An 18,073-nucleotide genomic window follows, 5' to 3' on the forward strand; every position below is an offset into this window, starting at 1 on the left:
ATTTGGATGAAGGAATTGAAAGTTTTATGGTGAGGTTTGCAGACAATACAAAGGTAAGTGGAAAGGGAAGTAGTGCTGAGGAAGCAAGGAGGCTGCATAAGGACTTGGATAGATTAGGAGAATGGGCAAAGAGATGGCAGATGGAACATAGTGTCAGGACGTGTATGGTCATTCACTTTGAAGGAATAAAAGTGTAAGTTATTTTTGAACAGGGAGAAAATTCAAAAATCTGAAGTGAAGAGGGATTTGGGAGTCCTCGTACAGAATGCCCTCAGGGTTAATTTGCACGTTGAGCTGGTGGTGAGGAAGGCAAATCCGATGTTAGCATTCATTTTGAGAGTACTAGAATGTTAAAACAAGGATGAAATGCTGACCCTTTATAAGGCACTGGTGAGGCCTCAGTTAAGAGCATTCTGAGCAGTTTTGGGCCCTTTATCTAAGAAAGGTTGTGCTGACGTTGCAGTAGGTTCAAAGTTGGTTCATAATGATTCCGGGATTAAAAGACATATCATATGAGGAACATTTGATGGCTCTGGCCCTGTCATCATCATCATCATGCCATGTTGTAAAGACAGGTGACCTTAGCCATTCAATCCTCTTCAGAGATTGTCTGCGTTGTGTCAGTGGTTGCATAATCAGGACTTGTTATATGCACCAGCTGCTCCTAGACCATAAGACCCAGGAGCAGAAATTGGCCATTTGGCACATTGAGTCTGCCTCGCCATTCAATCATGGCTGATTCTTTTTTCTCTCCTCAGCCCCACTCCCTGGCCTTCTCCCCATAACATTTGATGCCATGTCCGATCAAGAAGCTATTAAGCTCTGCTTTAAATACACCCAACGACCTGGCCTCCACAGCTGCTTGTGGTAACAAATTCCACAAATTCACTACACACTGGATAAAGAAATTTCTTCTCATCTCTGTTTTAAATGGACACCCCTCTATCCTGAGGCTGTGCCCTCTTGTCCTAGACTCCCCCACCATGGGAAACATCCTTTACACATCTAGTTTATCTAAGCCTTTCAACATTCAAAAGTTTTCAAAGAGATCCCCCTCATCCTTCTAAATGCCAGTGAGTACAGACCCAAAACCATGAAATATTCCTTGTATGATGAATACTTCATTCCTGAAATCATCCTCTGTGAATCACCTCTGTATCCTCTCCAATGCCAGAACATCTTTTCTTAGATGAGGAACTCAAAACTGTTCACATTACTCAAGGTGAGGCCCCACCAGTGCTTTATAAAGCCTCAGCATCACATCCCTGCTCTTGTAATCTGCGCCTCTTGAAATTAATGCTAACATTGCATTTGCCTTCCTCACCACTGACTCAACCTGCAAGTTAACCTTTAGAGTGTTCTGCACAAGGTCTCCCAAGTTCCTTTGCACCTCAGATTTTTTAATTTTCTCCCTGTTCACAAAATAGTCTGCACATATATTTCTACTACCAAAGTGCATGACCATGTATTTTCCAGCATTGTATTTCATTTGCCACTTTCTTTCCCATTCTCCTGATCTGCCTAAGTCCTTCTGCAGCCTACCTGTTTCCTCAACACTACCTGCCATTCCACCAATCTTTGTAACGTTAGCAAACCTGGCAACAAAGCCATCTATTCCATCATCTGAAGCATTGATACACAGCATAAAAATGGTCCTAACATCTACCCCTACGGAACACACTAGTCACTGGCAGCCAACCAGAAAAGGATCCTTTTATTCCCACTCACTGCCTCCTCCAATTAGCCAATGCTCTAAACATGACAGTAAATTTACTGTAATTCCATAGGCTCTTAATTTGGTAAGCAGTCTCATGTGTGGCACTTTGTCAAAGGCCTTCTGAAAATCTAAATATACATCCATTGCATCACTTCATCTATCTTACATGTAATCTCCTCAAAGAATCCCAACAGGTTCGTCAGGCAAGATTTTCCCTTAAGGAAACCATACTGACTTTGTCCTATCTTGTCCTGTGTTACCAACTACTCCATAACCTCATCTTTAACAATTGACTCCAACATCTTTCCAACCATTTTTACATTCTTGAAAAAGTTTTTACTATCCACTTTGATATTGTCTGCTAGCTTGCTTTCATATTTCATCTTTGGATACACATGTCCTGCACCTTCTTCATTTTCTTCATTTTTGGATACACATGTCCTGCACCTTCATTTTTCCCAGGAACTTATGCCACTGCTGCTCTGCTGCCATCCCTGCCAGCATCTCCTTCCAATTTATTTCGGCCAGCTTCTCTCTCATATCACTGTAATTTTCTTTACAGAAATACTGCTATGTCAGACTTTACTTTCTTCCTTTCAAATTTCAAGTTGAACTCAATCATTTTGTGATCACTGCCTCCTAAGGATCCTTCTACCTTAACACCTCTGGTTCATCACAACCCAGTATAGCTGATCCCCTTGTAGGCTGGCTCAGTGACAAACTGCTCTAAAAACCCATCTCATAGGCAATCAACAAACTCACTCTTGAGATCCTTTACCAGCCTGATTTTTCCAATTAACCTGCATGTTGAAATCTCCGATGACTATCGTAATCTTGCCCTTTGACACGCCTTTTCTATTTCTGTTGTAATCTGTGGTTCATAACCCAGCTGCTCCTGGGAGGCCTGTATATAACTGCCATCAGGGTTCTTTTACCCTTGCAATTTCTAAACTTAACACGCAAGGATTCAACATCTTACAATCCGATGTCACGTTTTTCTACTGAGTTGATGCCATTCTTTACCAGCAGAGTCACACCACCCCCTCTGCCTACCTTCCTGTCCCTCTGATACACTGTGTAATCTTGGACATTCTGCTCCCAACTACAACCATCCTTCAGCCACAATTCAGAGATGGCCACAACTTTATGTGTGACAATCTGTAATGGTACAACAAGGTCATCCACCTTATTTCTTATTCACTGTACTTTGAGATAAAACACTTTGAGTATTGTACTTGCTACCCTTTTTGATTTTGCATTAGACCACTTACCACCTGCTTCCATAGCTTCACGTGACCCTGATCAGGGGCTAAGCAGGTACAGCATCTTGCCCAACGGTGACCTGCGGGCTGGCGGAGGAAAGGAGCGCCTTACACCTCTTTTTTAGATACATACCTCCACTCCACCACCTGTCTGTACTCACTGGAACTTAGAAGAATGAGGAGTGATCTCATTGAAACCTATCAAATGTTTAAAGGCCTGGATAGAGTGGATGTTTCCTATAGTGGAGGAGTCCAGAACCAGAGGACACAACCTCAAAACAGAGGGACATCCATTTAGAAGATGAGGATGAATTTCTTTGGCCAGAGGCAGTTGTGGAGTCCAGGTCATTGAGTTATTTAAGGCTGAGGTTGACAGATTATTGATGTTAGAGCGTGAAAGTTTATGGGAGAAGGCAGGAGAATGACATTGAGAGGGAAATGAATCAGCCATGATCAAATGGCAGAGCTGAATGAAATCTAATAAGCATAATAGAATCAATGAAAGACCCAACCAATATGGTGGACAACCAGTCTACAAACAGTATTGCAATGTTTGCCCCCCCCCCCACTTTCTCAGTGGAGCCTCCTTGTATGAGGTAGCTAATTGAGCATGATATCTGCTCTCATACCTATTAACAACTGGATTGTGACTGCCTACACTAGTTTACTTTATTGTACTATACAGTAGATCGGTAGGGCCCTACATGCTGATGGCCTACAGACTCTCTCCAAATTAGGTAGATCTATCAGTTTAGTCAGTTTAAAGCTACCTTACTTCATTTCAGTTATATGCTCTTCTGAATTGTATTACTAAATAAAGGAATTACTCTAGTTGCACATCATTTTCCTCCCACTGATGTCCTGAAATAGATATGTTGCTCAGTGGCATTCACTTTCAGTACATCTATCAAAGACACAAAAAAAGCCACTAAAAATTGATTTGCAATCATTTCAGAGAGTAGCTCACTAAAAAAGTTTTAAATGCAATTCCCTTTTGACCCATATTTGGTTCAACAGCAGAGGCAATTTATTTCCAAGTGAAAATATATTACTTAAGATTCTATTGACATACTAATGAGCGGGGCATTTTTTTTCCAAAAGTCTTTTCACCTTCTTCTGTTGAATAAGATATTGGATTTAACAAGAATCCAAAATCAAGCAGAAGGACAAAATGGAAAGATGGCACAGCAGCACAGCAGTTTGTGCCACACTTTAGAGAGTGCTAACTGACGGTGTAAGGAGTTTCCACATTCACTCTGTGACCACGTAGGTTTCCTCCACGTATTCTGGTTTCCTCCCGCATTTGAAAGGATGTACAGCTATGTTTAGTGAGTTGTAAGCAAGCTGTGTTGTCACTGGAAGTGTGTTGACTCTCATGGACTGCCTAGCACAATCTTCATTGATTTGATTTGATGCAAATAATGCTTTTTACTGTCTATTTTGATGTACATGTGGCAATAAAGCCTATCTATCTGTAATCAGAAAATTTACTCAGCAGAATCTTGCAAGGAGACAACCAGCTTAACAACCTCACAACAAAGACCTGGTGTGGTGGTGCAGCACTGACTTATTTTGACACCAAGTCACACAAAGAGCTACAAGGACCAAAAGCTGCTCACCCACTTTAGCGATAATCTCTTAGAGGACAGAAAAGCAAAGCGACTTAGGGAAAAAGTATCTAGATGTTAAGGCCTTTGTAGCTGAAGGCATATTAGGTTATAAAATGTTCAGGGATACACAGGAGGTAGAAATCTTGAAAAAAAAATGTACATCTCCACATCGAAGACTACTTAGTTACCCTAAGGAGCAAGAATGGCAAAGTCCAAGAGCTATCTTGCCTTCTTATTTCTTGGTTAGCAAAAAATGCAAATGGAATATAAATAGTAAAATTAAATGGAGTACAAGGGGTGATTGATAAGTTCATGGCCTAAGGTAGAAGGAGTCAATTTTAGAAAACCTAGCACATTAAATATTCAAGATAGCCCCCTCCTACATTTACACACTTAGTCCAGCGGTCGTGGAGCATATGGATCTTGAACTCCAGTAAATGCCCACAGCAAGGGGTGATTGATAAGTTCATGGCCTACGGTAGAAGAAGATGAGTTATACAGCCGTCGTTACATGCACATGCAGGTCAACTCTTTGAGTGATTATGCAGAAAGTTTGGTAATTAAGTAGTACCTATCTGAATTAAAAACAGTCACCCAGCAAATATGAATAATGCATCAGTTTAGGCCCAGAGTTCCAACGCTTTACAAAATTTGCTCAAGTGTTTTAGAAGCCTTTGATGCACTTATCATTAACGTTACCTAGTACTGAGCAAAACTAGAAATAGCACCTAAATCATGTTTTATAAAGATTTTGTATTAATTTTTTGAGTCAAACATTCTCTCCAAGTAATTTTCTGAACATATGCTATTACTTCATGGGTAACAGATCCTTTGGCTCAATCCAACAAGCTAGAGGATACTCAGGTTACTCTGCCTATCACTACTCCGGCAGTCCAAAGCTACAGCATCTGGTTTAATTTTGGCGAATATAGCACCTTAAAACCACCCAAGCCAGTTGAAAACAGCAAACAGATTAAACCACAAGAAGCAAATCTCAACTTTCTGTATTATAGGGAGGCAAGGTAGCGTAGAGGTTAGCATAACTGTTTTACAGCGCTCGGGATTACCGATCAGGGTTCAGTTCTCACCGCTAGCTATAAGGAGTGTGTATGTTCTCCCCATGACCATAGGCTTCCTCTGGGTGCTCTGGTTTCCTGCCACGTTCTAAAGACGTATGGGTTAGGGTTAGGGCTAGTGAGTTGTGGGAATGCTATGTTGGTGCTGAAAGCATGACGACACCTGTGGTCTGCCCCAGCACATCCTTGGACTCTGTTAGTCGTTGACACAAATGACACATTTCATTGTGCGTTTCAAGGTCTATGTAAAAAATAAAATTGATTTTATATGGTTTAATTGAATTTTGCTTTGATCAACTGAGCCATCAGGAAAAACAAGATTCATAGTGAATCAATTACACAAGTAAAATCTTGATTGCACCTTCATGCAGCAAACCTCCATTATAGAGCAGTGCTGTAATCAAGTAAAATATGTTACTAGATAAAATATAAAAGTGTGACAGTACTGAGTACAAAGCATGCCTCAAACATTGAAAGTAAACCTTCATCTATGGTGCTCTGCAGGAAAGAACAAAGTTATACAGTTGTTAAACTATAGCACCAAATAAGTTTAAAATACAGATATTGCAGGATTTTGAACCAATTTTAATGCACCAACCAAAGTTGAATTGGCACCTCAGAATTTATTTTTAAAAACTCTGCAGAAAATAAGGCTACTGCAATTGCTGCAATCTCTAAAATACAAGAATGTAACACAGTGTTGTAGGTTAAAAAAAAAGAACAAAATTTATCTTGCAATTGAAACTATGAACTTTTCTACTGATGTTGCATCTGACATTAGTAACTCACGTACCTGTTGTCTGTTGTTGGGTGTGTATGGAAGCATCGTTGACACATGGAACATGATTTCATAATCCTTATATGTAGTGTAGAGAGAATGGGTCCCCGTGGAGTCAGCTAAAATATGAAAATAAAAAGACAATTTTAAAATGTTTGGAAAATGGTACTGGCAACGGAGATCTCCAGTGCACAGTTCCCTCCCATTCCATGACCTAGCCATGCTGCTCCAGCCCCTTTTATGCCAGGACCTTCAATCTCGATGACCATCCTATTATGAAGTGGTTTATCAAATAGAAAGTCTAAATACCTGTATAACATATGAACACATGAACTGCATGTGGCGTTCTGCTACTTCATTAAAAGATAGTAAATTTGCCAATATGTGCCCTTAGGAAAAAGCATGCCAGCTTTCTTTATTCAATCCACAGTTGTTGAAGTAACTGCTAGTAACTGCAGTGGACTAAGCATGCATCTTTGAGGAGCACCAGTATTGATTGTCAATGAGATGCTATTTCTGATTCGAACCCACTGGGTCCTGCTAGTGAGGAAGTTAGGGATCCAGTTGCATAGGGAGGTACAGAGGCCCAGAACTTGGAGCTTGTTGATTAGAACTTAGGCTGATTGTGTTGAACACTGAGCTGTAATCAATAAACAGCAGGCTGATATTGGTATTGGTATTGTCTAGCTGATCCAAGGCTGAAGAGCAAGTAAGATTGTATCCACTATAGATCAATTGTGGAGATAGGCAAATTGCAGCAGGTCCAGGTCCTTCATTAGGCAGAAATTGATAATTGCCATGACTAACCTCTCAAAGCATTTAACACACTAAATGTGAGTGCAACTGGGCAATAGTTGTTGAGGCAGCTCATCCTGTTCTTCTTGGGTATTGATATCTTTGTCGCCCTTCTGAAGCATGTGGGAAACTCTGACTGCAGCAGTGAGAGATTAAGATGTCCTTGAACACTCCTGCTAGTTGTTGCACAGGTTTTCAATGCTCTACTAGGTACACCAACAGGGCCTGACCTCTTGTGAGGGTTCACCCTGTTCAAAAATGTTCTCATGTTGAAGACGATGAGGGAAGGGGGAGGGATTTTTGTTTAATCCGGAACGAGAAATTGGTGTTCATGTCATCAGGTTGGAGGCTACACATACGGAATATTAGGTGCAGCTCCTCCACCTTGAGAGTGGCCTCATCACTCACAAGAGGAGACCGTGGACCAACAGGTCAGATTGGGAATGGGAATAGGAATTAATATAGTTGGCCACCGAGAAATTACACTTTTAGCAGAATTTCCAGCATCTGCAGAATTTCTTGTGTCCATCAAAGCCCCCACCATCTAGGTCATGCCCTCTTCTCACTACTACCTTCAAACAGGAGGTACACCCACCACCAGATTGAGGAACAGTTGTTAACCTACAACCATAAGCCTCCTCAACCAACCTGGATAATTTAATTCACTACTACTCTGCACTCACTTTCAAGGACTCTTTATAACTCATGTTCTCAGTATTATTTTTATTTGCACATTGGTTGTTTGTTAGTCTTAGTCTGTTTATGTATAGTTTTCATTAAATTATACGGTATTTCTTTTATTCCTGTAAATGCCTGCAAGATGATGAATCTCAAAGTAGCATACGGTAACTTGCTTATCAATTATGTTTCTGTTAACAACATAGCATCTGTCCTATGCTCTACTTTATCTTTTTCCATGGAGTCCTGACTTAAATTTTGTTACTCATATGGGAATATGTTTAGAATGTACTCAAATCATCTACACAGTAAATCCTTCCCATTGTTTCATCATAATTTTGCCTGTCACACCTTGATTTTGATTTACCTGATGTTGATGCGTTCTTACCCAACTGAAACTGGTCCATCCGCATTGACTATTTTTAGCTTGGCATTGTCTGTATCTGTTGCTATATTATGGTTGCTGTTTTTGAGATGTGCTCCAATTCTGCAAAGCCGTTTTCCTCACTGGCCAGAAATCTAACTATCAACCTTTGAATACACTTCAAGAACTTCTCACTCATTCTACTATTATGCTACTACTTTCCAATTCTATACTGGGATAGGTGAAGCCCTCATCATTACCACTCCATTTTTTTAAATAAATGTCCTCAATTTGCCTGTAATGAGTCTTCCTATGCCCTCTTCTCAATGCTACCATCAAGCAGAAGGTACGGAAGCCTTAGAACCCACAGCACTTTCAAGCTCCTCAACCACATAGTCACCACTAATCTGAACTGATTCCACAACCTAGAGAATCACTTACAAGTACTCTTTACAGCTCCTGAGTTGTAGGGCTGCTCTGTTGGTGAGTGAAGTGTGGCCATAATTATGGGCTGCCCAGCAAAATCCTCACTGACTTGATTTGACACAAATCACAGTATGTTTCAAAATACATGTGGCAAGTAAAGCTAATCCCTGAATGTGCTTTTCGATAAATTGATTGAAGCACAAATCAGGATTTGAAGTCCTCTGTGGAAAATCCTCTTGCTCCCTCTCTCAACCAAGATAAAAAATAAAATATATACAAAAATCACTTTGCAAACAAACAGAAGGCAAAATTGGCTTACTTTTGTTGTCCAGCTGTGCTCTATACTTGCTGAAGCCTTTTAGTCTCACCCTGTGGCCAAGGAGATCAAGGAACTCTTCAAACACCGGACTTCCTGTCTCATTGTTGTACATCTCTTCCTCAGTGCTTTGGCCTGCTTTACAGTAAAGGACTCCAACTTTATGCTGGAAGCTTAGCTGAAACAGAAGTCATCATTTTAACAAATGACTACCAGATACATGATTTCATGGATTATTACTAAATCTCAATCTCTCCTCTTGCAGAATTTATTTTACGCAAAAATTCGGAGTTGCCATGCCATAAATTGGAGGAAGCCAATCCAAGGCTTCCATCAACACCTTCAAGCATATCAGCTTCTTCAAAGTAAATTTACTACCGAAAAATATGTGAAAAGGCAGATAAACCTACAATTATACAAGGCCTTTCACAAACTGATGAAGTCCCAATAGTTTCTAGCCAATTAAGTACTTTTGAGATGCAACCACTCTTCAAGCAGAAAACGTATCAGCCAGTTTCTGCAGAGTGAGATCCCACAATGATCAGGGTATGCTAGATGAAGGTTAAATTCAGTATCAAGAGATGGAGGCTATTGAACATATAGGCTTAAACACCATTACAGCAGCTGGGGAAGGTAAATTTAAATAATTAGAGAAAGCTGCAATAACAGAAGAATACTAGCCCAAACAGTAATAAACATGAACATATCAAATTATTATTTAAAAAAGTCCTTTCTGGTTCACTAATGCCCTGGTTTGGCTTCTGCATTCTCAGGCCAATAGTAATGTAGTTAATTTAATTGTGTTTGGGTGGCAACCTTGCTGTTTCTTTAGCATTTTTGTCTGTTTTTTTTTTAACGTGCTGAGTTGATAGCTCGATACTCAACCTAGCACAACGGTAACCATGCAATGAGCCGGCCCAATTTCGAACCCACGACCATTCACCTCGAAGGCCAGTGCAGATGCCACTGCACCAGCGGGAGGATTACTGTACAATATTACCATAATTGTATTTGTGGGTACTCTCAGAATCAATGCTACAAAGTAGATTTGCAGCCATTAATGTCCATTTTGCAAAGCTGAGCATAAACTGAATTTCAGAGGGATCTCTGTAAATCCATCCTCACAGCTGTACAAATCGTGGGTGTTGAGATCTACTCCAAGGCGAGGAAGTTGGCAGTTTAAGGATATAAGCTTTCATATAATAACAACATTTTCATTGTTCAGACTTATTTAGATCTATCTGTTCTACAGTGATATTACAGCAGAGCCCTATTTGGGTGGTGGAGGGAGTGCTGACTCATAGAATAAGTAAAGACTGAATGAACTTTAATAGCTGATGCTTAAGTTTACTTAAAGTGAAGGACTGCTGCTGACATTATCATCTTCCTTCTGAAAATTGCTGATCTCAGTAGTTTATTTAGAAAGGAAATTATAGGCCAGTTAGCCTAATCTCAGTGTTTGGGAAAGTGCTGGAGTCCATTAATAAGGACAAGGTGTCGGGGCACTTGGAGACTAATGATGAAATAAGCCAAAGTCAGCATTGTTTCTGCAAAGGGAAATCTTGCCTGACACATCTGTTAGAGTTCTTCGAGGAAGTAACAAGCAAGGTGGACAAAGGAAAGGCAGTGGATGTCATTTAGTTGGATTTTCAGAAGACGCTTGATAAGGTGTCACACCCGAGGCTGCTTAACAAGGTCAAGTCCTATGGCATCACAGGAAAAGTACTGGCTTGGATAGCAGAATAGCTGACAGGCAGGAGGCAGTGAGTGGGAATAAAAGGGGCCTTTTCTGGTTGGCTGCCAGTGACTAATGGTGTTCCTCAGAGGTCAGTATTGGGACCGTTACTTTTTACAATGCTTGAATGATTTGGATAATGGAATTGATGGCTTTGTGCCAAAGTTTGTGGATGATACAAAGGTAGGTGGAGCTTTAGGTAGTGCTGAGGAAGCAATGAGATTGCAGCAGGACTTAAGACAAATTGGAAGAATGGGCAAAAAAGTGGCAGATGGAATATAGTGTTGGAAAGTGTATGACAATGCATTTTGGTAAAAGGAACAATAGTGTGGACTATTATTTAAATATCAGAGGTGCAGAGGAACTTAGGAGTTCTCGTGCCAGACTCCCAGAATTTTAATTTACAGGTTGAGTCTGTGGTAAAGAAGTTGATATTTATTTCAAGAGGAATGGAATATAAAATCAAGATAATGCTGAACCTTTATAAGACATGAGTCTTGGAGCTTCGTCAACAGTTTTGGGCCCCATATCTCAGAAAGGATATGTTGTCATTGAAAAGAGTCCAGAGGAGGTTCACGAGGATGATTCCAGGAATGAAGGAGTGTTTAGCAGCTTGGGCCTGTACTCACTGGAATTTAGAAGAATGCGGGGGGTGGGGAGGGTGGAGACCTAATTGAAACCTACCAAATGTTGAAAGATAGGGTGGATATGGAGAGGATGTTTCCTATGGTGGGGGCATCCAGAACTAGAGGGTCCAGCCTCAAAATGGAGGGGAGACCATTTAAAACAGAGGTAAGGACGAATTTTTTTTTGCCAGAGAATAGTAAATCTGTGGAATGCTCTGCCACAGACTGCGGTGGAGGCTAAGTCAGTGGGTATATTTGAGGGAGAAGTTGATCGTTTCCTGATTAGTCAGGGCATCAAAGGATATGGTGAGAAGGCAGGTGTGTGGGGTTGAATGGGATTCGGGATCAGCCATGATGGAATGGAGGAACAGACTTGATGAGCTGAATAGCCTAATTCTACTATGTCTTACGGTCTTATTTTACTGAACAGCTATATAATTATTCACAAAATTAGCAAAAACAAGTCCCTTCTTGATACAATTTAACACTTATAGATTTTAAAATACACTTGTTCCATGTCTTTTGTAAAAGGCTCAGCATCTGTAAGTTTCACCTCCAAGTGAAAAGATTAAATCTCATTCACTAGAATTTTTCCAATAATTTAGAGCAAGACTTCAAATGCAAAGTGAAGGACTACTGCAATGTCAAATGTGCTATGTCTGATTTGGAGAAGTTCATAAATGTTCTCAGTCTATCCTCCCAATATTTACCACTCAAATATTACTAATAAGATTACTTGCTATCTCATTGTTTCTCAAAGCATGCCACGTAAACCTTTCAAGAGGAATTGCACTTCAAAACGCCACTTTATTGCTTGCAAAGTATCTCAGAGCATCTTATGGTCACTAAAGATACTTAAAAGCATAAACCATTTTTACTGCAAGATTCTCTGGTAAGTATCTTGCTACTTGCATTTATTTTAGTGAATAAATGGTGAAACCTTCCTTTTGTCCCTCCAACAATCTAATCATATAAACACTGCAATGTTATTGAATTGGAAGAAGAGACATAAAAATATATGGACAGAGAAGATAAGGTTTTAAAGTAAACATAGACTTCTCTTTAGACAAATGTGAGATCCACCAAGTTCCTACTGTCCCTTTCATTGGAATGACATTTTAATATAGCTCATTACAGGTGAAGACACGTAAGAAAATAAATAGGAACAGGACGATTGGCCCCTCGAGCCTGTTCCACTATTCAGCAAAATCATGGCTCATCTGATCTTGGCCTCAATAGCATTTTCCTTTTCAGCCATTTCCTTCCACTTTTTTTAAGTTCAAATGTATGTCAATGTCTACCCTGAATATATTTGATCACTCTACCTCTACAACATCCTGGGGTGCAGAATCAATAGTTACCAGAGAATAATTTCTTTCTTTGTCCTTAATACATGGTCCCTTATTCTGAATTTATATTACATGGTCCTAATGCCCTCTGTGTGAAACATTCTCTCAGCACCCTCCCAATCAATCCTCTCAACCTTATAAGGTCCTCTGTGAGACTTCCAAATTAGGATGAACATAGACCCAATCTGCGCACCTGCCCTTTCAATCCTATGAACCTTCTCTGTACTGTCACCAAATATGGAGGCCAAATGCATGCACAGTACTCCAGCTGCAGTCTCACTGATGTCTATAAAGTTGCATCAAACATCCCTACCTTTTGTACTCCATAGCCTTGCAATAAAATACTCAGTCTGCATTCCAACTGAGCGTACTGCCACAATAGTGTAGAGGTTAGCTATACAGCTTGGAATATCAGAGGTCGGAGTTCAATTCCGGCGCCATTTGTATGGAGTTTGACATGGGAAACCCCATGACTATGAGGGTTTTCTCCAGGTGTTCCATTTACTTCCCACAATCTAAAGACATACCCGTTAGTAGGTTAATTGGTCATTGGAAATTGTCCATGATCAGGCTAATATTAAATAGGTGGGTTGCTGGGTGGCGTGGCTAATTGGGCGGGCCTGCTCCACGCTGTACTTCTAAATAATAATTTATGCCATATCTGCATGCCAGGTATTTGGGTTGATTAATTTTATTTTAAAAAATTTACTTATTTTACAAGCATCTTTCTCAACTTATTCAGAAACTGTTCCAATTCTTCATTATGACAACTGTTCATATTAAAACTCGGCATTATGCTGTATTGCATGTGTACAAGGTTTAATAATGGATTGTCAAAGAAGAAAATGGTGTTCAAAGCATGGAATTGAATAAAACTATGAAGGAAAAATGAGAAATGTACCTAAATAGTAATATTGCATACACTTAAACCATGAGGCTTTAGTAATCAAAATCAGTAATTTTTGAAACACAATGAATATTTATAAGTAATTTACAGCAAGTGTATACATGAAACACATTCAAGTTCTAAAATGGGTTAAAACTGCATTAAAATCTCACGAAGCTTAGTCTTCAGATGAAATACTTCAGTTATCTGAGCAATGCTCCCTTTATACGCTTCAATTGCCTGTCTGAGCCTTTGATCTTTCAAACGCTAAGCAATGTTACCCTTAGGACAAGACCATATCAGTTTGTAAGTTTATGTGCAGCAAACTGTACGTCCAAATTCATGAAAATCTATTCTGACCATTAAACATTAGGGAAGGAATGAATAAAGACAATGACAATTGTTTCAAGCTATCACTAAAAATGAGAACTTATTAAGCTGTCCAGTCAGTGGGTGTCGTCCCGAATCTGGGGTTGGTGGCTATGCACCTCTATCTTCTTCGATCTTGCGACAGCACCAAGTACAGCCTCTCCTCCAGTTTGTTCTTGCTGGCTGCCACCACCCCCACCAAACTCGAGCCTGAGGCCGTATCGGCCTCCAGCTGCGGCCGTGTCTTCGAGCTCAGCCCTTCCTTAGGCGGAGGCCTTGGGCAGGTCCAGGCACACGGTGCAGCGCCCAAGTTCATCACGTCTCTTCTAACTAGGTGCATAGCATACGATTCGTAGATACATGGTGAGGCTTTAATCTCTTCCACGGAAGATGGCCGTTTGCTCACAAGGAGCTCATCCGCCCTTTGTCAGGTCTTGTCTCTTTTTAGTCCTGCTAGTCCAGACTAAGTCAGGTGGGGGAGCTAGCCAAAGTCACCAACCACTCGACCACGGCCCCCGGCCGAGTGCCGGGTGCCCGCCTCCCGCTGAATCTCTCCGAGCGTCCGGCGCCCGACCAAAAACCATTAAGCTGTCCACTGGCCAATTAATATAAAGGAGCAAATGGACAAACTGTCTTTGTTTTTGTCCTTGCCATTAATGCAGCCACGGACAGCAGCACATACATTAAGTGGCCATTTTATTAGGCACACCCTATACCTACTAAGGTGACCATTGAGTGAATGTTCATGGTCTTCAGTTGCTGTTGTCCATCCTCTTCTAGGTTCAACATGATATGATTTCAGAGATGCTTTGCTACACACCACTGTTGTAACGCATGGTTATTTGAGTTACTGTCACCTTTATGTCACCTTGAACCAGAATGGCCATTCTCCTCTGAGTTCGCTCATTAACAAGGCATTTTCACCAGGAAAATTGCAGCTTACTGGATTTTTTTTTGTTTTTGCGTATCAGTTTTCACTGTGGGAGTCCCTAGTAGTATGCCAGAAATTCGAGAGTATCGGGACAGAAGTAAATGTGGTTGCTATTATTAAGGAGAAGGTGCTGCAGAAGTTAAAAGGTCTGAAGGTAGATAAGTCACCTGGGCCAGATGGAATAAAGTCTAGGGTTCTTTAAGAAGTAGCTGAAGAGATTGTGGAGGATTAGTAATGATCTTTTAAGAATCACTAGATTCTGGAGTGGTTCCAGAGGACTGGAAAATTACAAATGGCACTCCATTCTTTAAGAAAGGAGGGAGGCAAAAGAAAGGAAATTATAGGTCATTTAGCCCAATTTCAGTGACTGGTAAGTCGTTGGAGTCCATTATTAAGAATGAGGTTTCGGGGTACTTGGAGGCACATGATAAAACAGATCAAAATCAGCATGATTTTCTTAAAAGCAAATCTTGCCTGAAAAATCTGTTGACACTTCTTGTGGAAATACCAGCAGGACAGAAAAAGGAGAATCAGTGAATTTTCAGAAGGCCTTTCCCGAGGTGACTCAGAGGAATACGAGCATGAATAGAAGAGTTGCTGACTAGCAGGAGGCAAAGAGTGGTAATAAAGGGGGGCTATTCTGGTTGTCTGCCGATGACTAATGGTGACCTGCAGGACCACTAGTTTCTACGTTATATGTCAACGATTTAGATAATTGAATTGATGACTTTGTGGCCAGGTTTGCAGACGATACAAAGATAGACAGTGGGGCAGATAGTGCTGAGGAAGCAGATAATCTGCAGAAAGAGTAGGACAGATTGGGAGAATGGGGAAGGATGTGGCAAATGGAATGCTGTGGGGGAAATATATGGTCATGTGTTGGTAGAAGGAATAAAGGCATAGAGGATTAGAATACAAGAGCAAGGATATAATGTAGAAGCTTTATAAGACATTGGTCAGACCGCACCTGAAGCATTAGAGTAGTTTTGGACCCTTGATCTAAAGGATGTGCTAATATTGGAAAGGGTCCAGAGGAAGTTTACAACAATGATTCCAGGAAAGAAAGGGTTAATGTGTGAGGAGTGTTTGATGGCTCAGGGCCTGTACATAATGGAATTTAGAAAAATAAGAGGTGATCTCATTGGTGGAGGGAGTCGAGGATCAGAGGGCACAGCCTCAGAATAAAGGGATGTCCCTTTAGAACAGATGAGGAGGAACTTCTTCAGCCAGAGGGTGGTGAATCTGTGAAATTCATTGCTACAGACAGCTGTGGAGGCCAAGTCATTGAATATATTTAAAGTCAAGGTTGATAGGTTCTTGATTAGCCAACATCAAAGTTTACAGGGTGAAAACAGGAGAATGGGGTTGAGAGGGATAATAAATCGGCCGAGATGGAATGGTGTAGTAGATTCAATGGGCTAAATGGCCTAATTCTGCTCTTATCTCTTATGGTACTATGGTATCTGGTGGAGGCATGACAAAATGAAAGATTCAAGATTCAAGAATGCTTGCAGATTTTAACAATATCTATTCTTCTGATATCAAGAACCTTTTTAGATTGTCTGTAGTCAACCTCACCAAACTACCAGGAAATCAGGCATTATTACTGTGCTGGAGACAAAGGATGCTGGAAACCTGAAGCAACACATACAGAGTTGGAAGAACACAGCAGGTCAAGCAGCATCTATGGAAGAAAATGGACACTCGACATTTCAGGTCGAGATGCTTTATCAGCACTGATTGTGTTACTGTGATGATTAGCTTCCTAGTATAACTGTTTGACAGTCAATATATTTTGAGACTTTTATCAACAAGTGAAATGTTCGTAGAGCAGCAAAGTTTTAGATTTAAGGTTTAAGAATATAGACCAGTACAGCACATCATCCTCACTTCTTCAGATGTGTGCAAGAAGTTTTGTAAAAATACCAGGCCCATCAAAAAAGAAAGCAGCTCTGTACTTGCCATGAGAGAATGAAGCTTGGCAGATGGAAGAGATATCAATGGTTAGTATTTGGTGGAGAGTATCATAATTAGGTTAGATTTAGCATACTCATTGAAAGTAACAATGATGAACCAGAAAGAAACATTCCCATTTAGCTGAGCTGAGTTATCCTCCAATCTTGGCAATTTACTTGCAGGTGTTTCGTCGCCATATGAGGAGACATTGTCAGTATGCTGTTGATTATGAATCAACAGCATACTGACTGACGATGCCCCCTTGCTTGGTGATGAAAATGTTTGCAAGTAAATGGCTGAGATCTGAGAACAGCTCAACCCAACCATCAACCACCCAGGCTACACATCTTCTGAATTATTCCCATTTAGACCAAGGCCAGATTTACCCAGCTAAGGTAGTCCTTGGAAAGATATGAAAGAAACATCATGACAGGTGATCATTGGCTTGCTCAAATAGTTAGATTTTAGAGTCTGAATGGGTGAAAGAGATGGAGGAGCAAACAGCCTATCAACTTAACATAAGGCCACCAGTAGTAATGAATTAAAATCAGTTAATAAGCAAGAGGCAAGACTTTAACGTCCAGTGAGCATACAGGATTTGTATGGCTGAGGAAGGGAGTGGCAAGGCTGTGGTAGGGTTGATTAAAGGATGAAAATTTTAAAATTAAGATGATGCTAGGCTCACATACAATGTAGTTAGCAAATATAGGATAGATAGGTGAATACTGTTGTCCAAGATGAGGATACCAGCACACAATTTTGTTTAAACAGATAATTATTAAGGACTAATGACAGAAATCTGTCTATAAAAACAGCAAAACAGTCATGCTAGAAGTAATGATGGCACAAATGATGGGATGAGACAAGAGTAATGGATGCTCTTCCTCCCTGATGAAGATGGCAGAGTTTGTCATCAAAATGTCAGTTAAAATCAATACTTGCACCAGCTGGAAGCCCAAGGAGCATTTTTTTGTCATATATGGCAGAAAAGCATTAGATCCTTTTTCAAGAGGAATACAGTTTAACAATATCTCACAGATGGAAGGTGTATACCTTAAGAGTCAAAATAGAGGTATGGAATAAAAGAGCTGGAAGACCCTTTTATGTATACTAGAATTACTTCTATATAAAATAGAGGTATGGAATAAAAGAGCTGGAAGACCCTTTTATGTATACTAGAATTATACGTAAGTCTTGAC

The 18,073-nt window shown here is 40.4% G+C and overlaps 1 protein-coding gene across 2 annotated transcripts in view; it reads right to left on the bottom strand.

The window, feature by feature from the left end:
- Nucleotides 1-18,073, bottom strand: part of sipa1l2 (signal induced proliferation associated 1 like 2) — a 500,895-nt gene that overhangs the window by 251,160 nt on the left and 231,662 nt on the right. For both annotated transcript variants that reach the window (XM_072251068.1, XM_072251067.1), the window contains exons 6-7: nt 9,026-9,200; nt 6,459-6,562 (exon numbers count right to left, since the gene is read on the bottom strand). In XM_072251068.1, the coding sequence (XP_072107169.1) occupies nt 6,459-6,562; nt 9,026-9,200 (279 nt within the window). The remainder of the gene's footprint in view (nt 1-6,458; nt 6,563-9,025; nt 9,201-18,073) is intronic.

Source organism: Mobula birostris, chromosome 2, assembly GCF_030028105.1.
Source record: "Mobula birostris isolate sMobBir1 chromosome 2, sMobBir1.hap1, whole genome shotgun sequence".
NCBI classification, from domain to species: domain Eukaryota; kingdom Metazoa; phylum Chordata; class Chondrichthyes; order Myliobatiformes; family Myliobatidae; genus Mobula; species Mobula birostris.